This window comes from Hyperolius riggenbachi, chromosome 4 (genome assembly GCF_040937935.1).
Source record: "Hyperolius riggenbachi isolate aHypRig1 chromosome 4, aHypRig1.pri, whole genome shotgun sequence".
In the NCBI taxonomy this organism is placed as follows: Eukaryota; Metazoa; Chordata; class Amphibia; order Anura; family Hyperoliidae; genus Hyperolius; species Hyperolius riggenbachi.
The window spans coordinates 470,922,445-470,942,592 of record NC_090649.1 but is presented as its reverse complement, the minus strand read 5'-3'; the positions used below and the strand labels follow the sequence as shown (position 1 = coordinate 470,942,592).

Below are 20,148 nucleotides of genomic sequence, written 5' to 3'. Positions count from 1 at the left end.
CATTTTTTTCTGCTTAGCTGCTCCTGAGGTTTTAAATTTAGGTTAGGTCACTTGCCCGGAGGTCTGCCTCACCGTGGCGCAAGTGTCTAGTATAATATACTTTGCATGCAAACCATATTGGAAGCTAAAGTACCTCCTAGTTTAATTAATGTTAGCACTAGTCTTGGATGCAGGGCATGCATTTTTCAGTCTGGCAGAGGCGGTGTATGCCTGTGCGATTAACCATTCAATTGCAGCATGTGTTTAGGGATGCACAACCTTTCCCCCCCACCTTTCCTTAACTTTGTAACTATGTAACTGTCAGGTTAGCTGCTCCCAGCCCCTCCTCCTGAGTTTCCTGTTTGCATGATAAGTAGTAGCAGATTTGCATATGATTTGCATCTGAATTGAATGTGAAGTGTGTAGAAAGTCTATATAGGTGCTACACACTGAGCTGGTGGTCATTTCAGATGCAGCCTTAGTGGTATGCGCTGGCGTTCTCCTCGCTGATCTCCTGCAGCGCTGTACGGGGGGCACTCTGCTATCTCTCAGAGCAGCTGAGTAATGAAGCTGATGCCTATGGGTGGCGAGGAAGAGGACGGATCGCCGCCCAGTGCTAGTTTAGGACGGGGAAGGAGGGAGGGCGGGAGAGAGGGGGGATGGATGGAAAAGCCTCTCTTTTAATAATTAAAAAAAAACAAAGATTGCAGCAGTGATCAGAGACCTCCTAAAGAGTGTCCTATTAAGGACAAGAAAAGGAGGAAACATTCATTTGTGTGCTGAGTTGTAGGGCTGTGCAGCAACCTGACAAAGCTGCACAGCCCTGTATTGTGAAAAAATGGCCTGGTCACCAGGGGGATGTGAGGCTGTGGTCCTAAAATGGTTAAGGAACTACAAGTCCCACAATGCATTTGCCTTTATGAATCATGACTGTGGCTTCAAACTCCTGCAATGCATTGTGGGACTTGTAGTTCCTTAACAGCTGGATAGCCAAGTTTGCAGATGACTGTCATAGTTCATCTCTAAGGGGCTGTTCATCAGATATCCTATGCGTCATGTGGGTTTTGCATTGCCACATTCGTGGCACATACAATGTATTTCAGTGGTATTGCATTTAACATGCGTTTTTTTTTCTGTGTTTTTAAACATGTGGTGAGGCTGAGTGGCTTGAGAAAGAGCTATCGAAACAGCGGGCTGTCGCCGCCAAAGCCTATTTTTTGACTATTATGTAATTTTAATGGCATTTCAATACGGTGACCATACGTCCCGCTTTACCCGGGACGCGTCCCGCCTTGGGGGGCGCTGTCCCAGGCTGCATGAGGTCCCGGGAAACGTCCCGCTTTTAGCAGCGGGACGTCCCGGCCTCGGGACTTTGGCCACCGTACAATGAACTAGCCGCAGCGTCTTCTAGACGCTGCGCTAGTTCATTCCCCGCAGCCCCGCTCCAGCCTGCATTGTCCTCCTCCGGCAGGCACAGGCAGAGCAGGGCTACGGGAAGATGGCGTCCGGAGGCGGAGCCCTGTATTGGAGACTATTTGTCTCCAGTACAGGGCTCCGCCTCCGGACGCCATCTTGCCGTAGCCCTGCTCTGCCTGTGAGAGGCTGAGCGGGAGATTGAACATCGTCCAGGCCAGGGGGAGCTGCACCTGAGGCACCAGAGGCCGGCTGCGTGAGGGGACGTCTTCTGCCAGGTGAGTAAATGCCTTTTCTTGCAGGTGAAGTGTTTGGCCGCATTGCGTGTATTTTGTACTGACATGTTTGCCCGCAGTGCGTTTCTCTTGTACTGACATGTTTGGCCGCATTGCGTGTATTTTGTACTGACATGTTTGCCCGCAGTGCGTTTATCTTGTACTGACATGTTTGCCCGCAGTGCGTTTATCTTGTACTGACGTTTGCCCGCAGTGCGTTTATCTTGTACTGACATATTTGCCCGCAGTGCGTTTATTTTGTACTGACATGGTTGCCCGCAGTGCGTTTATTTTGTACTGACATATTTGCCCGCAGTGCGTTTATTTTGTACTGACATGTTTGCCCCCATTGCGTTTATTTTATGCTGACATGTTTGCCCGCAATGCGATTATTTTGTGCTGAAATGTTGCCCATTGCGTTTATTATTTAATGGTCATAGTTGGCTGTGTTTGCTGCTTTGCGGTTATGGCATACTATTAAATAGCATCACACAGTTTCTGCACACCTATGATGTGAATCCACGTTTGACCACATCACGGCGTAAACACTGCTTTCTTATGCCTCGCTGTTGCATCATTCTGTTAGCTCCGCCCATAAAATGTCATGACCACGCCCATTTTTCGCGCGCGCTGCAGACACCAAATTTCCCCCCCCCCCCCCCCCCCAATTCACCCCGTCCCAGGTTGAGCCTACAAAAATCTGGTCACTCTAATTTCAATAAAGAGCTTTTTTTATTCTGTGGTGCCAGCCCTTTTTGTAAGTAAACACATGGTGTTGATGTTTTTTTTCCTGTGTGCATCGTGAGATTCGCATGTGAATTCTGCCTAAATAAAACACCAAAAAGTTGCCTCACTAAAAACTTGTGCTATGATTGGAGCAACTGTAACATGCTGATATTTGCAGACTTTTTATGCATTTCTTTTCTCTTTTGCAGCCATTGGTTCACTCCCGGTGCAAGAAAAGACCACAGTCAGGTAAGCTGAATGATCAATAGCAATGGCTGGATGGGGAGGGGGGCATGTCCAAGAGCACCTGTCACCATCTTGGCAACATGTTGTGTACAGAAGGCCAGGAGACCTGTTTTTAAGCGAGCCAGATATAAAGATGGCTGCTTGATAGGGTTCTATAAGAAACATACCTGATCTCCCTTCCACCCATGTCGGCGCCTAATGCAGAGTAGAAATCTTCTTTAACCTCTTCCCATCCACCTAACACAGGATGGCGGTGGGAGTGCGGCTCACTCAGGTCTCAGCGACGCCATATTGATTTGACGTGAGCTCGCATGAGTGTGCTCTCCTGTCAGTAAACACAGTGGGCCCCAGTGATCAGCCTGCCAGCTGCCGATCAGCACTGGCAGGCTGTTTTTTGTTTTTTTTCAACAATCAATCACATATGTATTTATGTAGTGCTGACATCTTTCGCAACGCTGTGCAGAGTATTGTCTTGTCACTTAACTGTCCCTAAGAGGGGTTCACAATCGAATCCCTACCATAGGCATATATCTGTGTATAGTTTATGTATCATAGTGTAGGGCCAATTGGGGGGGGTTAAAAAAAATATATTTTTTTGCCAAAATTTTAGTATTTTTTGATAATAAATAAAATAAAAATAGTACTCTCCTGTACATCGTAATCACGCTCCTCTTCATGCATGAGAGTGACCACACTGCACCCGGCTAAGCTGAATTGCCCCTCTTCCCCCTTCTAACCCCACTCCCTGCCTCCTAAAAATGTCCTGCTGGGGAGAAAAGGAATAAAAGTTATGCATACCTGCGCGTTCTGTAAGGTCCCCAGACACTGCATCAGGGACGAATTTAGTGCCCTGGGCAAAATGAATGTAGGACCCCGTACATTTTCATTCCATACTGACAGTAAACTTGTCTGAAAAACTTGGGGCCAGTTTGACCCTATGGACACAAAGGCCCTGAACTACATGACCCTTTATTGTTCCTGGCCCTCTACTCCATGATGATATAGAACCCTCTCTTGGCTCCAGTGGGAATTGGAGGGTGCTTTCTTTCTTCAATTTGCGGATTTTGTGCGCACTCCCACATGCACTCCTTACTTCAGGTGTGCTTTAGCAGCAGCAGTGACCAGACTATTAACTACTTTATCCACCACTACAGTATATATCTACATCCTCTGTGACTTCATCTAAGCCACAATGGTGTAGATATACGTCTTGTAGCTGAAGCACAGTTGTGCACGATTCGACTTGCCTCTGTTCACAGCTCTGACACTATCTGCTGCAGTACTAATTGGTGAAAGGGAATATATGTTCCCTAAGCCAATAAGATTTATTTTTACTTTTTCTATTTTTTTTTCGTCTTTTTTTTTTTTTTTTTTTTCCTTAAAATTCATACTAAACAAATTTGTTTGAGGAAAAAATGTCATGCAATGAAAACCTAGTTTGTCTTGAAAAAAACTATGTATACAGGTAGTCCCTGACTTACAAACGCACAGCGATCTGCCGCCATGCGTGGGCTGCGCAGTTTCCATGCAGCACGATCAGAGGTTACGCAGCCTTGGAACAGGTGAGACATCGCTGAAGCGGCTTCCGCTACGCCTACTTTGCTCAAGGAACGGGGGGGGGGGGGGCACAAGAGGCACATCGGGGAGGTACAGCTGGATATAGGAGGCATAAGGGCGATATAAGGTGGCACAAGGGAGACCTAAGGAGACACAGAGGGGGGCAGAGATGACACAGTGTTCTGACTTAAGAACGGATTCAGGTTAAGAACGAACCTACAGTCCCTATCTCATTGCAGCAAGGGGGCAGCGCAGCACTTTTATTTTTTTATTTTTTTTAAAATCATGTACAGGTAGCTAGCCTAGCGCAAGCTACATGATAGCCGCTGAGCAGCGGCATCCCCCCCACCCACTCCGATCGCCTTCGGCGATCAGCGCAAGCAGGAAATCCCGTTCAGAACGAGATTTCCTGCATGGCTTCCCCCGTCGCCATGGCGACGATCGCAATGACGTCGGGACATCAGAGGGAATCCTGATCCACCCCTCAGCGCTGCCTTGCACTGATTGGCCAGGCTGCGCAGGGGTCTGGGGGGGGGGGGGGGCGCGACGGGTGGCGGCGATCAAGTTATGCACGCAGCTAGCAAAGTGCTAGCTGCATGCAATAAAAAGCCCAGCGAGGCCTGAGCAATCCTCCTGCGCGCTTTACCCCGAGCTCAGCTCGGGATAACCGGCAAGGAGGTTAAATAGGGACATATCTAAAATGTCAAAACTGTGACAGAGTGGTTAATAGGTTTGCCATAAAGGAATCTAGGAGGGAGGGTAAGTGGCAGCCTCTCTCACACCCCCTCTCTATAGATCACAATGTAAAGGTATGGTGAGTTTAAGCTTGGCTTTATCCACATCTAGACAGTAATGCAGTCTAGGCACGCTAAAGCCTTATTTGCGTTGCGATTTTCCACAAGTGTCTTCTCGTTTTTCCCTGGCACCGAGGATTTGTGCACATGAAAAATAATGTGTGCATCTTCAACAATCACACAGAAACCATCCCTGTTTGTGCATGCGCCTGCATGGCTGTGTGCAGCAGCCATCACTGGGAGCGTCATGGGTACGCAAGTTTCCAAATGTATCTAAACTAAGCATGTCCAGGATGCTCTCACCTGCGGCTGCTCTGCACAGCCATTTGTAAGCATGATCCGCGAGGGTGCATGGAGTGGGCAGCGCATGCGCCCCTCTCTGACTGGACCCAGTCAGAGCTGTCAGCAGGATCTACAGCGGCATCATAGAGGGGAGACCAGGGCACGGAAAGGGGCCATGCAGTGTCTGGGGATCGTAGACATTTTACATGTATGTGTAACTTCTCCCACCTCAGGTACTTCTTAAAAGACCACTATCGGGAACATTTCAAAATTTAAAATACTTGTAAACACAGACAAATAAGAAGTACATTTCTTCCAGAGTCAAATGAGCCTTAAATTACTTTTCTCCTATCTTGCTGTTACTTTTAGTAGGTAGTAGACAGAACTGACAGGATTTGGACTAGCCCATCTCCTTGTGGGGGATTTTCATGGTTTTCTTTAGTTTTAAAAGCACCTAGACCTTATTCACACCTAAAATCGAAAACACAAGCGTTTTGTGTTTTTTGTGAGGGTTCTCCCGGCGCTCCACTGCGAGCTTCGTTTCTGGTAAAAGCGCTTTTCCAGAGCGGTTTTGTCATTCCCTCCCTGCCACAAGTCAGGAAGTGAACTCTTTGACACAGAAAAGAATAAATACAATGGGCCTGATTCACAAAGCGGTGATAAAAGACTTTAGGCGTGATAAGCTTTGCACCGCTGAGTTAGCACCGCTTTGAGCTCTTTATCGCGCGCAATTGCGCAACTCCGCACGCAGCGCCCATAGGGTTTAATGGGCACATCGCGCGCACTGCACCGTGCGCCGCGCAAAAGTTTGCACGCGGAAAATTCGCGCGAGTTTCTTCTTATCATGCCTAAACTGAGTTTTGGCGTGATAAAGGGCTTTTCACCAGCGTGCAAACACTTTGCACCGCTTTGTGAATCAGGCCCAATGTATTTATTCTCAAAAACACGAACGCAATCACAGCATAAAGCGGTTTTGTGAGTGTTTATCGCTCTTCCTATACCTTCCATTATAGCAAAACGTCCCAAAAATGGTCCAGGCACCGCTTTGCTGCACGCACAGCGCACGAACTGCGCTGATATGTACCTTCTCATAGAGATTCATTGCACCACGTTTTGTGGGCGATTTAAAAAATCGTCTGTGCTTGAAAAAGGCTGAAAACGCTGCTAGTGTGGTGTGACCATGACCAAGCCCTTAATGAGTGGCAGTTGCTCTGTCCAACTGCTAAACAAGTGTGCAGGGAGGCTGGCCAGCATTTTTATATAAATCCTTTACATGGTGTGTCTTCATAAAGAATAAAGGCCATGCTGAGAATCCCCCATGAAGAGATGGACTAGACCAAATCCTGTCGGTTCTGTCAGATTTCTACTACCTACTGTAAGTGACAGCAAGATGGGAGAAAAGTAATTTATAGCTCATTTTACTCTGGAAGATACATACTTCTCATTTGTATGTGTTTACATGTATTTTAGATATTACAGTTTTTCGCAATAGCGGCCCTTTAAAGTGGACCTGAACTATTGCACGGGACAGAAAGAAAACTTAGAGAAATGCACCCTGTATGTATTTAGAGAGTTTAGCCTGTCTAATTCCCCCTCGTTTGTGTCTAATCACAAGTTGTAATTTGATCCTCCCCTGTGTCACATGACTGCCTATGGCAGATAAGCCCATTAGAAAGCACAGGCTGTAAGCAATAAGTCTGCTTCCATGAATCAGGAAGTAGACACTGTGCAAATGTATTTTACTATTTGTATCAGCCGTAAGAAATACATGTTTTTTTGTTTAAAGGTTATTATGCTGTAGTGCATCTTTTAGAGCAGAGACGAGTTCTGAGTTCAGGTCCACTTTAATTTGTCCAGCCTATCTGTAAGCCCGCCTGTAAGTCCGATGACTGGTCAGTCTGCCTGTACAGAGCGGAAGGAAGCAGGTGAGTATTGTTGTGTGTACAGATGAGAGGAGCACATGAGTGTGCGGTCAGGCACTGATCATATTCAGAGCTGTGTGTCCTTTACATTCATGGCCAGTGGAGTGCACTGTATTCTCATAAATCAATCCATTATACTTTTGTATATTTAATCCTGACATTTTGGAGTGTTTTAAATTCGGAGTGTGGAAGGGCAATCCTTCATTGCGTCCGAGATAAAGGTGTCCGGCGTCTCATCTGACGGGGCCGCCGTATAATATGCGCGGCGCGGTCTGCTTACCGTCTGTCGCGTATCGCCTTCCATCTCGCCTTTATCTCCTGCTGTGTTAACTGTCTCCTCTCTGAGAGTCACATGACCACAGACACATTTATTATTACTATATTTATTTGTTTTCATTTTTATTTTTGTGGATTTGTTCACCAATTAAATCAATTCACTATTTTGGGTAAAAAGAAAAATTCTAATTATTTGTTAAACCCCCTTTTACACATTAATATTATTTATAGTATTTATATAGAGCTCACATCTTCTGCAGTGCTGTACAGAGTACATTAGAATCTCGTTATAGAAAAATCTCTGGTTTAGTAAACCTCTGGAGATAGTAAGCAAATGCGTCTGTATAAATATACAATGTATGACCAATTCTGATATAGCAAACTACTTTTTCTAGTCCCTTAGAGTTTACTATAAAGAGATTCTACTGTATATTGTCTTGACACGTAACTATCCCTCAGAGGGGCTCACAATCTAATCCCTACTATAGTCCTATGTCTATGTATGTATCGTGTAGTGAATCGGAATCAAATTTTATTTCGCCAAGTACAACGTGAGTTGTACCCGGAATTGGTTTTGGCACAACAGGGTCGGTAATGGTACATACAGTAGTAGATACATTCAGCATATGCTGCTATATACAGTAGATACATACAGTAAGAACAGTGCAACTCAGGCATAGAAATTAAAGCATGGACAGAAGCATAAATAAAAGATGAACCCTGGAGAAGGACCAGTGGGTAATTCGCTGCCGTCGGAGGCACTCAAAACGCTTCTGCAGCGATACTTTGAATCAGATGCCCCCCAGTCTAACCCTAGGAGAGAGACAGAGGAGAGGAAAGAAGAGGAAGAAGGAGAGAGGAGTTGAATGGCCAGTGATAAGAGTCCCCTTAGGATTGCTGCATAACCTAATCGATTAGTGACTGGTTAGTGTCCCTCTAGCTTGTTTCATCTGGATTACGTCTGCTGCGGAGACTGCTGCCTGAAGTTAGGGATTGTGCTGTCCGAAGAAGTGGCTGAGGTCGATGCATGGCTCCTGTGGTGCACTTCCATGCTGGGCTGGTCCTGCGTTAGACCTGCAGCTAAGGGGAGTCCTGTGCTGGCTCTGTAGATGGTGGAGTGCAGCTTGATGGAGTGCAGTGAGGCAGATGGTGGCAGCCAGGTCTTCTGCATGGGTAGCCTAGCCCAGAGGAAGATGGTGGTTCCAGGCAAAATGGTCCGGTTTGGTTAGTTGGAGGAGTGTGCAGGCAGCAGCTGCAGCAGCATCTGATGGCCTGTGAGTGTGCAGGAAGCTGTGGCAGCATCAGACCTTCCGTGGCGGTGGAGCGGCCTCTGTACCTTTTAAATGCGGCATCCTCCAGTTCCCTTGGCAGCGGCGGTGTGGATGCCCACGTGGTTCATCCACATAGATACAGGAGCCGGGAAGATCTGGTGTCCCTTATTCCTGTTCTGCAGCCAACAGCGGAGCGAGTCGGCTTGCTCTCCCGGCAGCAGCCAGCAATAGTGACTACCCGGCTGATGGTGTCCTGACCTCCAAGTCCTCCACGGAGCGGCTGCATTACTGACAGACCCGCCACTGTGTGTGGCCATGTATTAAGTAAGCCAGCCGCTACACTTACACAAAGGAGCAGAAGACACGGGGTGGGTGCGCTGAAAGCTGGCACACTGGGGACAGAAGGGGAGACACATGCAGAGAATCCCCGTCTTGGTAGTGGGTCGGTGGTTCCTATTAGCAGGCGTTTGTAAGTCAGGGACGCAGGGACTTATTGTCCCCTTTTTTGGGGGGAGAAAAAGTGCGTCTTATACTGCAGCAAATACGGTAATTAGATGGTATCAAAAGAAAGCTCTATTTGTTCAGATGGAAAACAAAACTAAAAATGGCATTAAAGAAGTTTGATAATTGGCATTAGTGTAACAGTTTAGGGGCCCCGATGCTGTACAAATGCGTCTCAATGCAGCGTGTGTGTACGCATCCCAAGGCTAAGTACAGATGACACTAGGGGTTAGTAGGATAGGTACGCAGATGATGCTTTACTGGAAGTTTCCAAACTTGTTTTTCTAACTTTTACTGAATGATTGCTGCTATTTGCTATAGCAGCAACCATTAAGTCTTTGAGCAGGTGTGCATACGTGCACAAGCGTTAGCGATGGGGCTGCACACGTACAAATCTGCAGGTGGCTTTTATTTGTGGATGCGAAATTAACGTCCAAGAACCTCAAGCGGTTAATAACTAAAGGGGTTCTACACAGACAACATGGCAGTACTGAGAACCTACACATATCTAGGCAAACATTTATGCTTGAATAGGAGTGGGCCAAGGCAAGCCGTGGACAGAGAGGACACCAAGAGCCAATATTGCAGTACGTGGAAACACCAGGTTAAAATATGTTTGTAAAGAGATTCATATTTACGGAGGAGTTTGCGCCCCCATTCGGGCTTCCGAGGGTCCTAGAGGGTTGCGCTCCCAGTAGTTAGGTGGGTCCCGTAGGTAAGAACTATACTAAAACAGAGGTGTGATAAGTAACTATTACCACTTCCCTACTAAGGGGTTTTTCCTCTTCTGTACCAGAGCAATTTTCACCTGTCAGTGCTGCTCTCATTCGTTTGTCAATAACTTTATAGCCACTTATAACAACAAAATCATCTATATATTCTTTTTTTTAGTTACCAATTAAGCTTTCTTTGGGTGGTACCTTTTGCTAACAATTATTTTGTTCTAATCTAAATGCATTTTAACAGGAATAATGAGAAAAAATGGGAAAAATTCATTATTTCTTAATTTTCACCCATTATGTTCTTAAAATAAAACGTTCTACTGTGGATAAAATCCCCACATTTTGTTTGCCCATTTGTCCTGATTATTGCAAGGTTTGAAATATTTCACTCGTACAATGTATGGCGACAATATTTTATTTGGAAATAAATGTGTATTTTTTTCCGCTTTGCTTCCATCACTAATTACAAGCCCTTATTTGCAAAAATAACAGTAATATACCCGCATGACCTAGATATTAAAAAAAAGTTAGGTAACTATTTATGTATTTTTTTTAAATGTAATTTTTTAATACAAATGTTTTAGTTTTGGAAACTATGCGAGAATGAGGAAGGTATGGGGTTAATATTAATGGGATATGTAGTAATAAAAACAAAAATGCATGTAGGTGTAATTGTACTATTTGGCTACAAGATGTCCCCACGCTGTATGTTCCTGTGCCTACTGTTAGTATGCTAACAGGAAGTAATGCGTGTGTTTGTTACTTTCATTTTATCAATGACCCCAGCATCTCACTGATTCCGGAGTTCATTGATCACGGACACTTAGATCGGTGGATGGGAACTGTGTTCCCATTCCCTTAAATCCTAGATATTTAGCGACTATTAGAACCCGTGTTGGAACGTGCATGTCGGCCGTTCACTGCAATGGGCGAATATATACGCCCCTGGGCAAGAACTGAAGTCCTGCAGGGCATAGATATACTGCCACAAACGGAATAAGTGGTTAATAGATGGAGGCACCGAAAAATATAATAAAAAGGAGAGGAATGGTTGGCTTACCTCTCCCGTCGATCTCAGAGCAGACAAAGCAGTCATTCTAACTCAGCTGAACGTTCAAGAGTTTATTGCACAAAGTAGGCTCAGACAACATGTTTCTCTGTCATTTCCCGCTTCATCCAGTCAATAAAAACCATAAAAATGTGCCTTCTGGCCAGTGATAGTTAGACTTGAGCCCCCCAGTGAACAATAGTTTAAGGTCTATAAGTTTTCTACGTTGTTCTGCTTTGATTTCCATTCCTTCTCTGTATAAGGTTAGGGATAACCAAAATAAAACCGGATTTAATAATAACTTTTTTCTGGCTTTTTAAAGCGGACCTGAATTCGGAACTTCCTCTCTGCTCTAAAAGAAAAACAGTATAATAACCTTTAAAGAAAAACATTTCTTTGTTACAGTTAACTGAACTTCTGCAATAAATGTGCAGTGTGTCTACTTCCTGCTGTCATTGAAGCAGGTGAAGGGTTAACATCCTGTGTTTACATATTAGCTGTGTCTGCCGAGGCCTTCCGAATTTCTGTTCTGACACAACTGAGAGATCAAATTACACTTGTGATTACCTGCAGATGAGGGAGAATTAGCCAGGCTCTTATATCTAAAAACACACAGGGTGCACTTCTCTCTGTTTTCCTTGTGCCCTGTGCAAGAGTTGAGATCGACTTTAAAGTGAACTGATCATTATTTTTAGCACCCAGGCCATCTCAATAGCACATTAAATATGCTTGCCAACAATGTGACTCATTAATAAAAAAAAAACATTTTACTTCTTTTTACATTTAAAAGTTTAGCAGAGACATTTATTGCCCTACTTCCTCCTACTTCCTAGGCCTGACTGCAGAAGCTTCAGGCATAAAGGGCTGATGTAATTGTTTTATAGCACACATTAGTAGAGAGCAAATAAAAGCTCAGCTGGGGGGTTAGATGAAACACTGTACTTCAAAGAGTTTACAGAAGTCACAGATGCTATTTTCACACCTTCCCTGGATACATTCTGGGCAGCTAGAAGGGGAGTGGGGAACATGGAAGCTCCTATAGCTATTAGAAACCAGGAAAAGAAAAGTGGTGCTTGGTTCCCTTTAACTCCCTTGGCGTTCTGATTCTTTCCAGATTTTAGGGTCTAAAAGTGGTGCAATTTTTTTGCACCCTTTCAGACCCTAAAACCTGGAAAAAAAATCATGCTGCCAGGGAGATCTACAGCAGCCCAACAATCATTCACCTCCCTGGCTCCAGCGCTACAGTTAAGCCTCCATCCTCCGGGTGGCACTGCAAATCTAAACGACAGTCGGAGATCTCACCAACAGGAAGCAGAGCTTCGGAGGAGAGGAAGAAGAATGGCATACCTCCCCAGGCGGTATGTAGAAATACTCCTGCTGCGCGCATTGGTCTGCATATCGCCTCTGGAGGCTACCCCGAGCAGAGGTCGGGATTCCACTCTTAGCTGCGGTTTTCCACTCCGACCCTGGCTCGGGATAACCACCAAGGTGGTTAAAGGGGATTTATTTGACCAAGGAGCCTCTGCAGAAATAGTACTGTGTGGAGAGGGGCCTAAACTTTCAACTTTCTCCGCTGGTGACCACAGGGTCATATTGTTTGGAAAGTCCTCTGACAATACTTCTATTGACTTCTATGTACAATTGGTACAAACGAATATCGGCTAGCCCATCAGTTATTTAGAATGATAATGAAGCCCCCTCCCCAGTAACCGTAGCCTGAAGAACATTCATTTAGCCGGTCACTATCAGGAAAACGTCACCAGCAACAGATGTCCTTGAGTTTGATTGTTAATGTGACGGGAAGGATTGACTATGTGACACGGGACAATGTGACACCGCTGTGTCCTCCAGGTACCCGAGCACTGCGCCATCTCCGATATCACCGCCGATAAAATGTCATCTTCTCGTCTTTGGGACACACAGTTTTCTTTTAACATCTTTTTCTATGAAAATAAACCGAGATTGATGAATCGTCGTGATTCGAAGATCAACCCTGAATCAACTTACTTTAGGATAAAATGATTCAGAAATAAAGGTGTCTGATCATTCCTATACGAGCAGTTATGCCCCCCAAAATATGCAGAACCAGTTTGGGGGGGGGGGGTGCATTGGGAATAATCTGAACCTTCACTCTTAAAGGGAAGGTCCGAAGCTAGTAATAAAAAAAGATTTAGTTACCCGAGGCTTCTGTCAGCCCCTGGCTGCCGACCTGTGCCCTCGTCGCAGCTCTGGTGGCTCCAGGAACCCTCCCGGGCAGATGCCGACCTCGCCAGGTAAGCATCTACTGCACCTGTGCCAGAGCCCCTCTGGGTCGCGCTGACGCAGTCTGGAGTGTACTGCGCAGACGCAGTAGTTCTGTGCCTGCGCAGAGCACTCCAGATTACGTCAGTGCGACCAACAGTGGCTGTCGCGCAGGCACAATAGATGCGCGTCAGCATCTGCATTGGAGGGGACCCCCGGGCCAGCGGCTGGAAGCAGAGCTGCGGGGAGGGGCATATCGGCTTCCAGGGGCTGAAAGAAGCCTCGGGTAAGTAATTTTTTTTTTTTTGTTAAATCCGCTCGGATGTGTTCTTTCAAGGAAATATTAGGCGTTTAATAAAAAGTAGATCTACTCACCTGGGGCGTCCTCCAACCCCTGGCAGCCTATGTATCCCTTGCCGCAGCTCCACTCCCAGACGGTCTCCCCTCTGCTGCCGATGCTGACCCGGCGAGGTCAGCGGCTTCTGTGCCTATGCAAGCGTTGCGACCACACCGCTCAAAAGCGTGTTCACGTAGCTGGGAGCGTTCTGCGCAGACGGTGCGGCCACATGCTTGCGCAGGCGCAGAAACCGCCGACCTCGACCGGTCGACAGCAGCAAAGGAGGTAATCCCAGGACACCGTCTGTGAGCGGAACTGCGGTGAGGAACCCATAAGCTGCCAGGGGCTGGAAAAAGCCCCAGGTAAGTAGATCTACTTTTTGTTAAAGAGAATCTGTACTGTCCGATTTGTACAATAAAAAACAAACCAATTGAGTCGATGTGATCTCCTGAATCCATCTTTGCCGCTCCCCGCTGTGATCCTGGCCTTTAATCACCAGTTTTAGGCAGTGTTTACAAACAAAAAAACATGGCCGCTAACAAGAAAGTGAAGTACGTGTATATATATATATATATATCTCATGTTACAGTATACTACAAGTTTTTATTGCATAGTAAATTTTCTGCACACCAGTCAGGGACTCTCACAGTTTCTCAGCATGGGCAGCTCCCTCCCCCCTCAGACAAGCTGAAATTGAGAGCAGAGACTTGTCTGTTAGGGATAAACAAAGCATACACACAGAGCCTGCAAGGGGCTTGGAGGGGGCGTGCAGAACTTCTCCCTATCACAGCAGAGACAGTGCATTCCTGTCTGGGTCGACAAAGCTTGACAAAGAAAAGAAGATTAGATATATTACAGAGACAGTGCTACTAGAAAAGGCTGCAGTAATCCAGACCACATTAGAACAGGTATAGGAACCTATACGATAGAAGAAATAAGGCTGAAAATGTTGTTACAGAGTCTCTTTAAAACATCTGATGTTTCCTTTAAAGGATACCAGAGCTTGAACCATACAGTAAAAAAACGGGGGTAGCAGGCATGTGTAGCCCTCGCACCCACCGCTCCCCTGTTCTCAGTCAGCTTTTTTTCGCCCACAAATGTCCCCCGCAGCCACTTTCGGGGTCGGGCATTAGTGCACTGGTGCTGGCCCGGCTGTACACGGCCTTGATAGCACGCCCACAAGCTCTCTGCGCAGGTGCATGATGTCACAACTGCGTCGTATGCATGCGCAGAGCACTCCTAGCCTGTGAGTGGGCTGTGAAGTCGGTACAAAAAACATACGCCTCATCTCCGACTCCACAGCCTTGGTGTGCACAGTTGTTTTGACGCAGCTCTATTCTTTTAAGAAAAGTACTTTATGTGAACAGTTTATATATTCTTCTCTCTGCAGCATTTACGAGATTCCCGGTCAGACCGCGGACACAAGAAAAGCTGCTCAGTGAAGACAGCCAGCAGGTGAGCCAGAATATTCTCCTTATAGACCTGACAGTATGTGAGCAGATCAGCCTTATTTTGTGCACGTGTATTACATAGTTACATAGTTATTTGGGTTGAAAAAAGACATACGTCCATCGAGTTCAATCAGTATAAAGTACAACTCCAGCCTGCTCCCTCACATATCCCTGTTGATCCAGAGGAAGGCGAAAAACCCTTACAAGGCATGGTCCAATTAGCCCCAAAAGGGAAAAAATTCCTTCCCGACTCCAGATGGCAATCAGATAAATTCCCTGGATCAACATCATTAGGCATTACCTAGTAATTGTAGCCATGGATGTCTTTCAACGCAACGAAAGCATCTAAGCCCCCTTTAAATGCAGGTATAGAATTTGCCATAACGACTTCCTGTGGCAATGCATTCCACATCTTAATCGCTCTCACTGTAAAAACCCTTTCCTAAATAAATGGCTAAAACGTTTTTCCTCCATGCGCATATCATGTCCTCTAGTCTTTTGAGAAGGCCTAGGGACAAAAAGCTCATCCGCCAAGCTATTATATTGCCCTCTGATGTATTTATACATGTTAATTAGATCCCCTCTAAGGCGTCTTTTCTCTAGACAAAATAAACCCAGTTTATCTAACCTTTCTTGGTAAGCGAGACCTTCCATACCACGTATGGATTTTGTTGCTCGTCTCTGCACCTGCTCTAAAACTGCAATACCTTTCCTGTAATGTGGTGCCCAGAACTGAATTCCATATTCCAGATGTGGCCTTACTAGAGAGTTAAACGGGGCAATATTATGCTAGCATCTCGAGTTTTTATTTCCCTTTTAATGCATCCCAAAATTTTATTAGCTTTAGCTGCAGCGGCTTGGCATTGAGTACGATTATTTAACTTGTTGTCGATGAGTACTCCTAAGTCCTTCTCCAAGTTTGATGTCCCCAACTGTATCCCACTTATTTTGTATGGTGCTAGGCCATTAGTACGTCCAAAATGCATGACTTTACATTTGTCAACATTGAATTTCACCTGCCATTTATGTGCCCATATAGCCATCCTATCCAGATCCTGCTGCAATATGACACTATCTTCCTGAGAGTTGATGATTCTGCACAATTTTGTATCATCTGCAAAAATAGCAACATTGCTCACTACTGCATCTACTAGGTCATTAATAAATACATTGAAGAGCACTGGACCCAGTACAGACCCCTGTGGGACCCCACTGCTAACAGTCTCCCATTTTGAGTACGATTCATTGACCACAACTCTTTGTTTTCTGTCCATTAGCCAGTTACCTATCCATGCACACAGACTCTTCCCCAGTCCTTGCAGCCTCAGCTTTTGCACCAGATGTTTGTGGGGAACAGCGTCGAAGGCCTTTGCAAAGTCCAAGTATATCACATCTACAGCATTCCCTATATCCACATTAGCGTTCACATTAGCGTATTGTATCAGTATGTTGTTATAAAGCTTTCCAGCAGTTGGCTCTGATAAGTGGAGGGTGGTCAATGGGACGTAATCATTTCAGGTTGCATGCAAATGTAATGCAAATATTATACAGCCTGAAAGTGAGCCAATCACATGCTCTCCCTGACCATTTTTGATTGGCCCAGTTTCAAGCTGCATACAATTTGCATGCAAGCCTGCATAGTTAGCATCTTCTTGACTATTTATGCTGATGAGGATTGGGTGTGGGTACGAAGGCGGCTGACATCATATTTTGTCATCCAGGCGGCTGATTTCCCAGACACAGAACTGCAGCCTGTCACTGCTTATCAGAAGTTTAACTTTGGGCAATACGCACAGGTTCAAAGGACACCTGGAGCGAGAGGGAAATGGAGGCTGCCATATTTGTTTCCTTTTAAACAATACCAGTTGCCTGGCAACCCTGCTGGCCTATTTGGCTGCAGTAGTGTCTGAATTACACCAGAAACAAGCATGCAGCTAATCTTGTGCAGATCTGACAATAATGTCAGAAACACCTGATCTGCCGCATGCTTGTTCAGGGGCTATGGCTGAAAGTATTAGACGCAGGGGATCAGCAGGGCTGCCAGGCACCTGGTATTGCCTAAAAGGAAATAAATTGGGCAGCCTCCATATACCTCTCGCTTCAGTTGTCCTTTAAGAAAAAAAAATGAGTAAAGTGCAAGTGAAGCTGAAGCCCAGGACCCTCCAGCTGATCAGGGCCCCACTCCTCTTCTGGAACTCATGCAGGCGCAGTACAGACGCTCTCATGTCTAAAGAAGAACACGGTCCGATCAGATTACAAACAAGTCCTTGTCGGTAAACTTTGGAGGGGGACCAGAGGACAGCGAGGGAAGCCTCATTAGGATCCAGAGGCTTCTGTCTTAGGTAACCATGTGATTTTGTACCCAAGCTTCGACTCTGGTACACTGTAATCCAGAAGTGGGTGGAGCTACGTGCTTCTCAGCATTAGTCTGCCTCTTCAGTTTTTTCAGAGGTGACACCTGACCCAAGACAAAATAGAGGTATGTCCATGCTAGATCCACATATCTCTGTGCGTTGTCCGTTCCTCTCCTTTTTCCTCCTAGTTTGCTGTAATCATTCCTTGAAAAATTTGACTTAGGCTAAAATTTTCAGACAGGAAGAGGCGGGCCTGCTGTGATGTTCCCTCCTCTTTCCCGCCAATTTACTTCCCTTAAAAGGAAGATCCGCGCATTATATAAAAAGCAAACGGCACTTACCTGGGGCTTCTTTCAGCTCCTGGTAGTTGATCTGTACCCTCGTAGCAGCTCCTGGGTCTCCCGGTGTCCAGCGGTGAAGAAGCCGACCTCGCCAGGTCGGCTTCCGGGTCGGCGTCATGTGCGCTCCACGGCGCGGGTCACTTGATGTACGTGACATCATCGGGTCTCTACTGCGCAGGCACAGTAGTTTTGCGCCTGCACAGTAGAGACCCGATGACGTCTCTACACGAGGTGACCCCCTGCCGTGGAGCGCACAGAAGCCGACCTGGCGAGGTCAGCTTCTTCATCGCTGGCCGCCGGGAGGGAGAGCAGCTGCGGCGAGGGCACCGATCAACTACCAGGAGCTGGAAGAAGCCCCAAGTAAGTGCAGTTTGTTTTTTGTAATCTGTGCAAACCTTCCCTTTAAGAGGAGAGAATATTGGGAGGTAATTAGATGAAACATTGAAAAAAGCCTGCCTCTTCCTGTGTAAAAATATAACTTTAGCCAAAAGTCACATTTTTAAGGGGTGACTACATCCGACCATCTCTTCCCTTAACATGTAGATATCTATTAGGCATACTTCAATGATTGTGCGTGAATGCTTACCAAACAATCCTTATGCTTTTGGCAAACTAAAAAAATACCTATCCATATTTTTCTGTGTATAATTTATCATTTCTTTCATATCAAAACGTACTATTATGAATTGACTGAAAAAAGTTCCACGACCATTTCCCAAGCTTACCACAAGTGCACCTTGGGGGGGGGGGGGGGGGGGTGTGCACCATATACTGAGATCCAGGACTATTCAGTTAGGTCCATACATACTTGGACAGAGACAACTTTTTTCTAATTTTGGTTCCTACCAAAATGAACTTTAAATGAAACAACGCAGCTGAAGCGCGGACTTTCAGCTTTATTTGAGTGGGGTGAGCAAAACAATTGCATAAAAATGTGAGGTAACTAAAGCATTTTTGAAACACAATCCCTCCATTTCAGGGGCTCAAAAGTAATTGGACAAAATTGACTCAAGGGCTATTTCATGGGCAGGTGTGGACGAGTCTGTTTTTATGTCATTGTCAATTAAGCAGATAAGTGGTCAGCACACTGTTAAACTGTAATATCGCCCACTTGAGCCATAGGGAAACATGGACATTACCTTGCGCATCAGTTTTCCTTTCAGTTATAACTGACAGCAACGGATGTATTTCAGTTCTGACAAAATCTTGTGAAATCATTGTAAGAAGAAATTGGTGAGCTTCTGAGAGGAACGGACAGCGAGGTAAGTATGTAATATTCATTTGCAGGTACACCATGAGTTTATTTTATACAATTTTACACTGTTCAGGTTTTCTTTGAAATTCATTGTAGTAATGTACAAAGCCAAAATTAGAAAAAAAAAATCACTGTCCAAATATTTATGGACCTCACTGTAGATGGATGAAACGTGGAAACCGTTGTAACCTGAAGCTAGTAATTACTTTTTATTGTTTCCTATTGCTCTGAACTGATGAATGATGTGAATAGTTGCTATGGGTTACAGCGCATTCTACATTCTTCCCACTTTGCTTATTAAATTAGCCCAAAGGCTTCACTCTCTCTCTCTCCCTCTTTCTCTCTGACGTTTGAAGAGTCTCCGCAGTTAAATAATCACCGTTTCGTGACCTTTGTCAAGGAGAGCTCTATAATGGATTATTGAACATATTTTCTTCATAATCATATTAGAAAAATATGTTGAAAATTTGACATTCATCAGGACTTCTTATCTGTCCAAGCTGTGATGGAACGCATTGGATGTCGACCAATAGCGAATCTATTGACGTCCGAAAAATTCTGAATTTTATCGGGAATGTTTTGGAAAGTGAAGTAATGTCAATTTCTTCCCTGTATGTATATATACAGTATCTTACAGAAGTGCGTATACACAACCAATAATGTCTAAACCGCTGGCAACAAAAAGTGAGTCCACCCCAGAATGAAGAAGGTCAACATTCTGCCCAATTAGACATTTTCCCTTCCCAGGGTCATGTTACTCATTAGAATTACAAGGTGATTGTGTTAAATTTGGTGTTATCACTCTTATACTGGTTACTGGAAGTTCAACATGGCACGTCATGGCAGAGAACTGTCTGAGGATCTGATCTACGTAAATATGGCCTAGGCTATAAGGCTATAAGAAAATTGCCACCACCCTGAAACGGAGCTGTAGCAGGGTGGACAAGACCGTTGAGTGGTTTAACAGGACAGGTTCCACGGAGAACAGCTATCACCATAATTAACCAAAGACGATGAGTGAATGTACTCGGCTTCATATCCATTGCTGCAAAGGTTGAAGGGGCGAGGGGTCAGCCTCTCAGTAGTCAGACCATACGGCACACACTGCATCCATTTGGTCTGCATATATTGATAGGTGAACAGAGGCGCCAGAAGGA

At 45.3% G+C, this 20,148-nt stretch overlaps 1 protein-coding gene across 2 annotated transcripts in view; it reads left to right on the top strand.

The window, feature by feature from the left end:
• GPATCH2 (G-patch domain containing 2) overlaps positions 1-20,148 on the top strand; it is a 203,736-nt gene that overhangs the window by 120,029 nt on the left and 63,559 nt on the right. For both annotated transcript variants that reach the window (XM_068232903.1, XM_068232902.1), the window contains exons 7-8: positions 2,603-2,642; positions 14,981-15,045. In XM_068232903.1, coding sequence (XP_068089004.1) covers positions 2,603-2,642; positions 14,981-15,045 — 105 coding nt within the window. The remainder of the gene's footprint in view (positions 1-2,602; positions 2,643-14,980; positions 15,046-20,148) is intronic.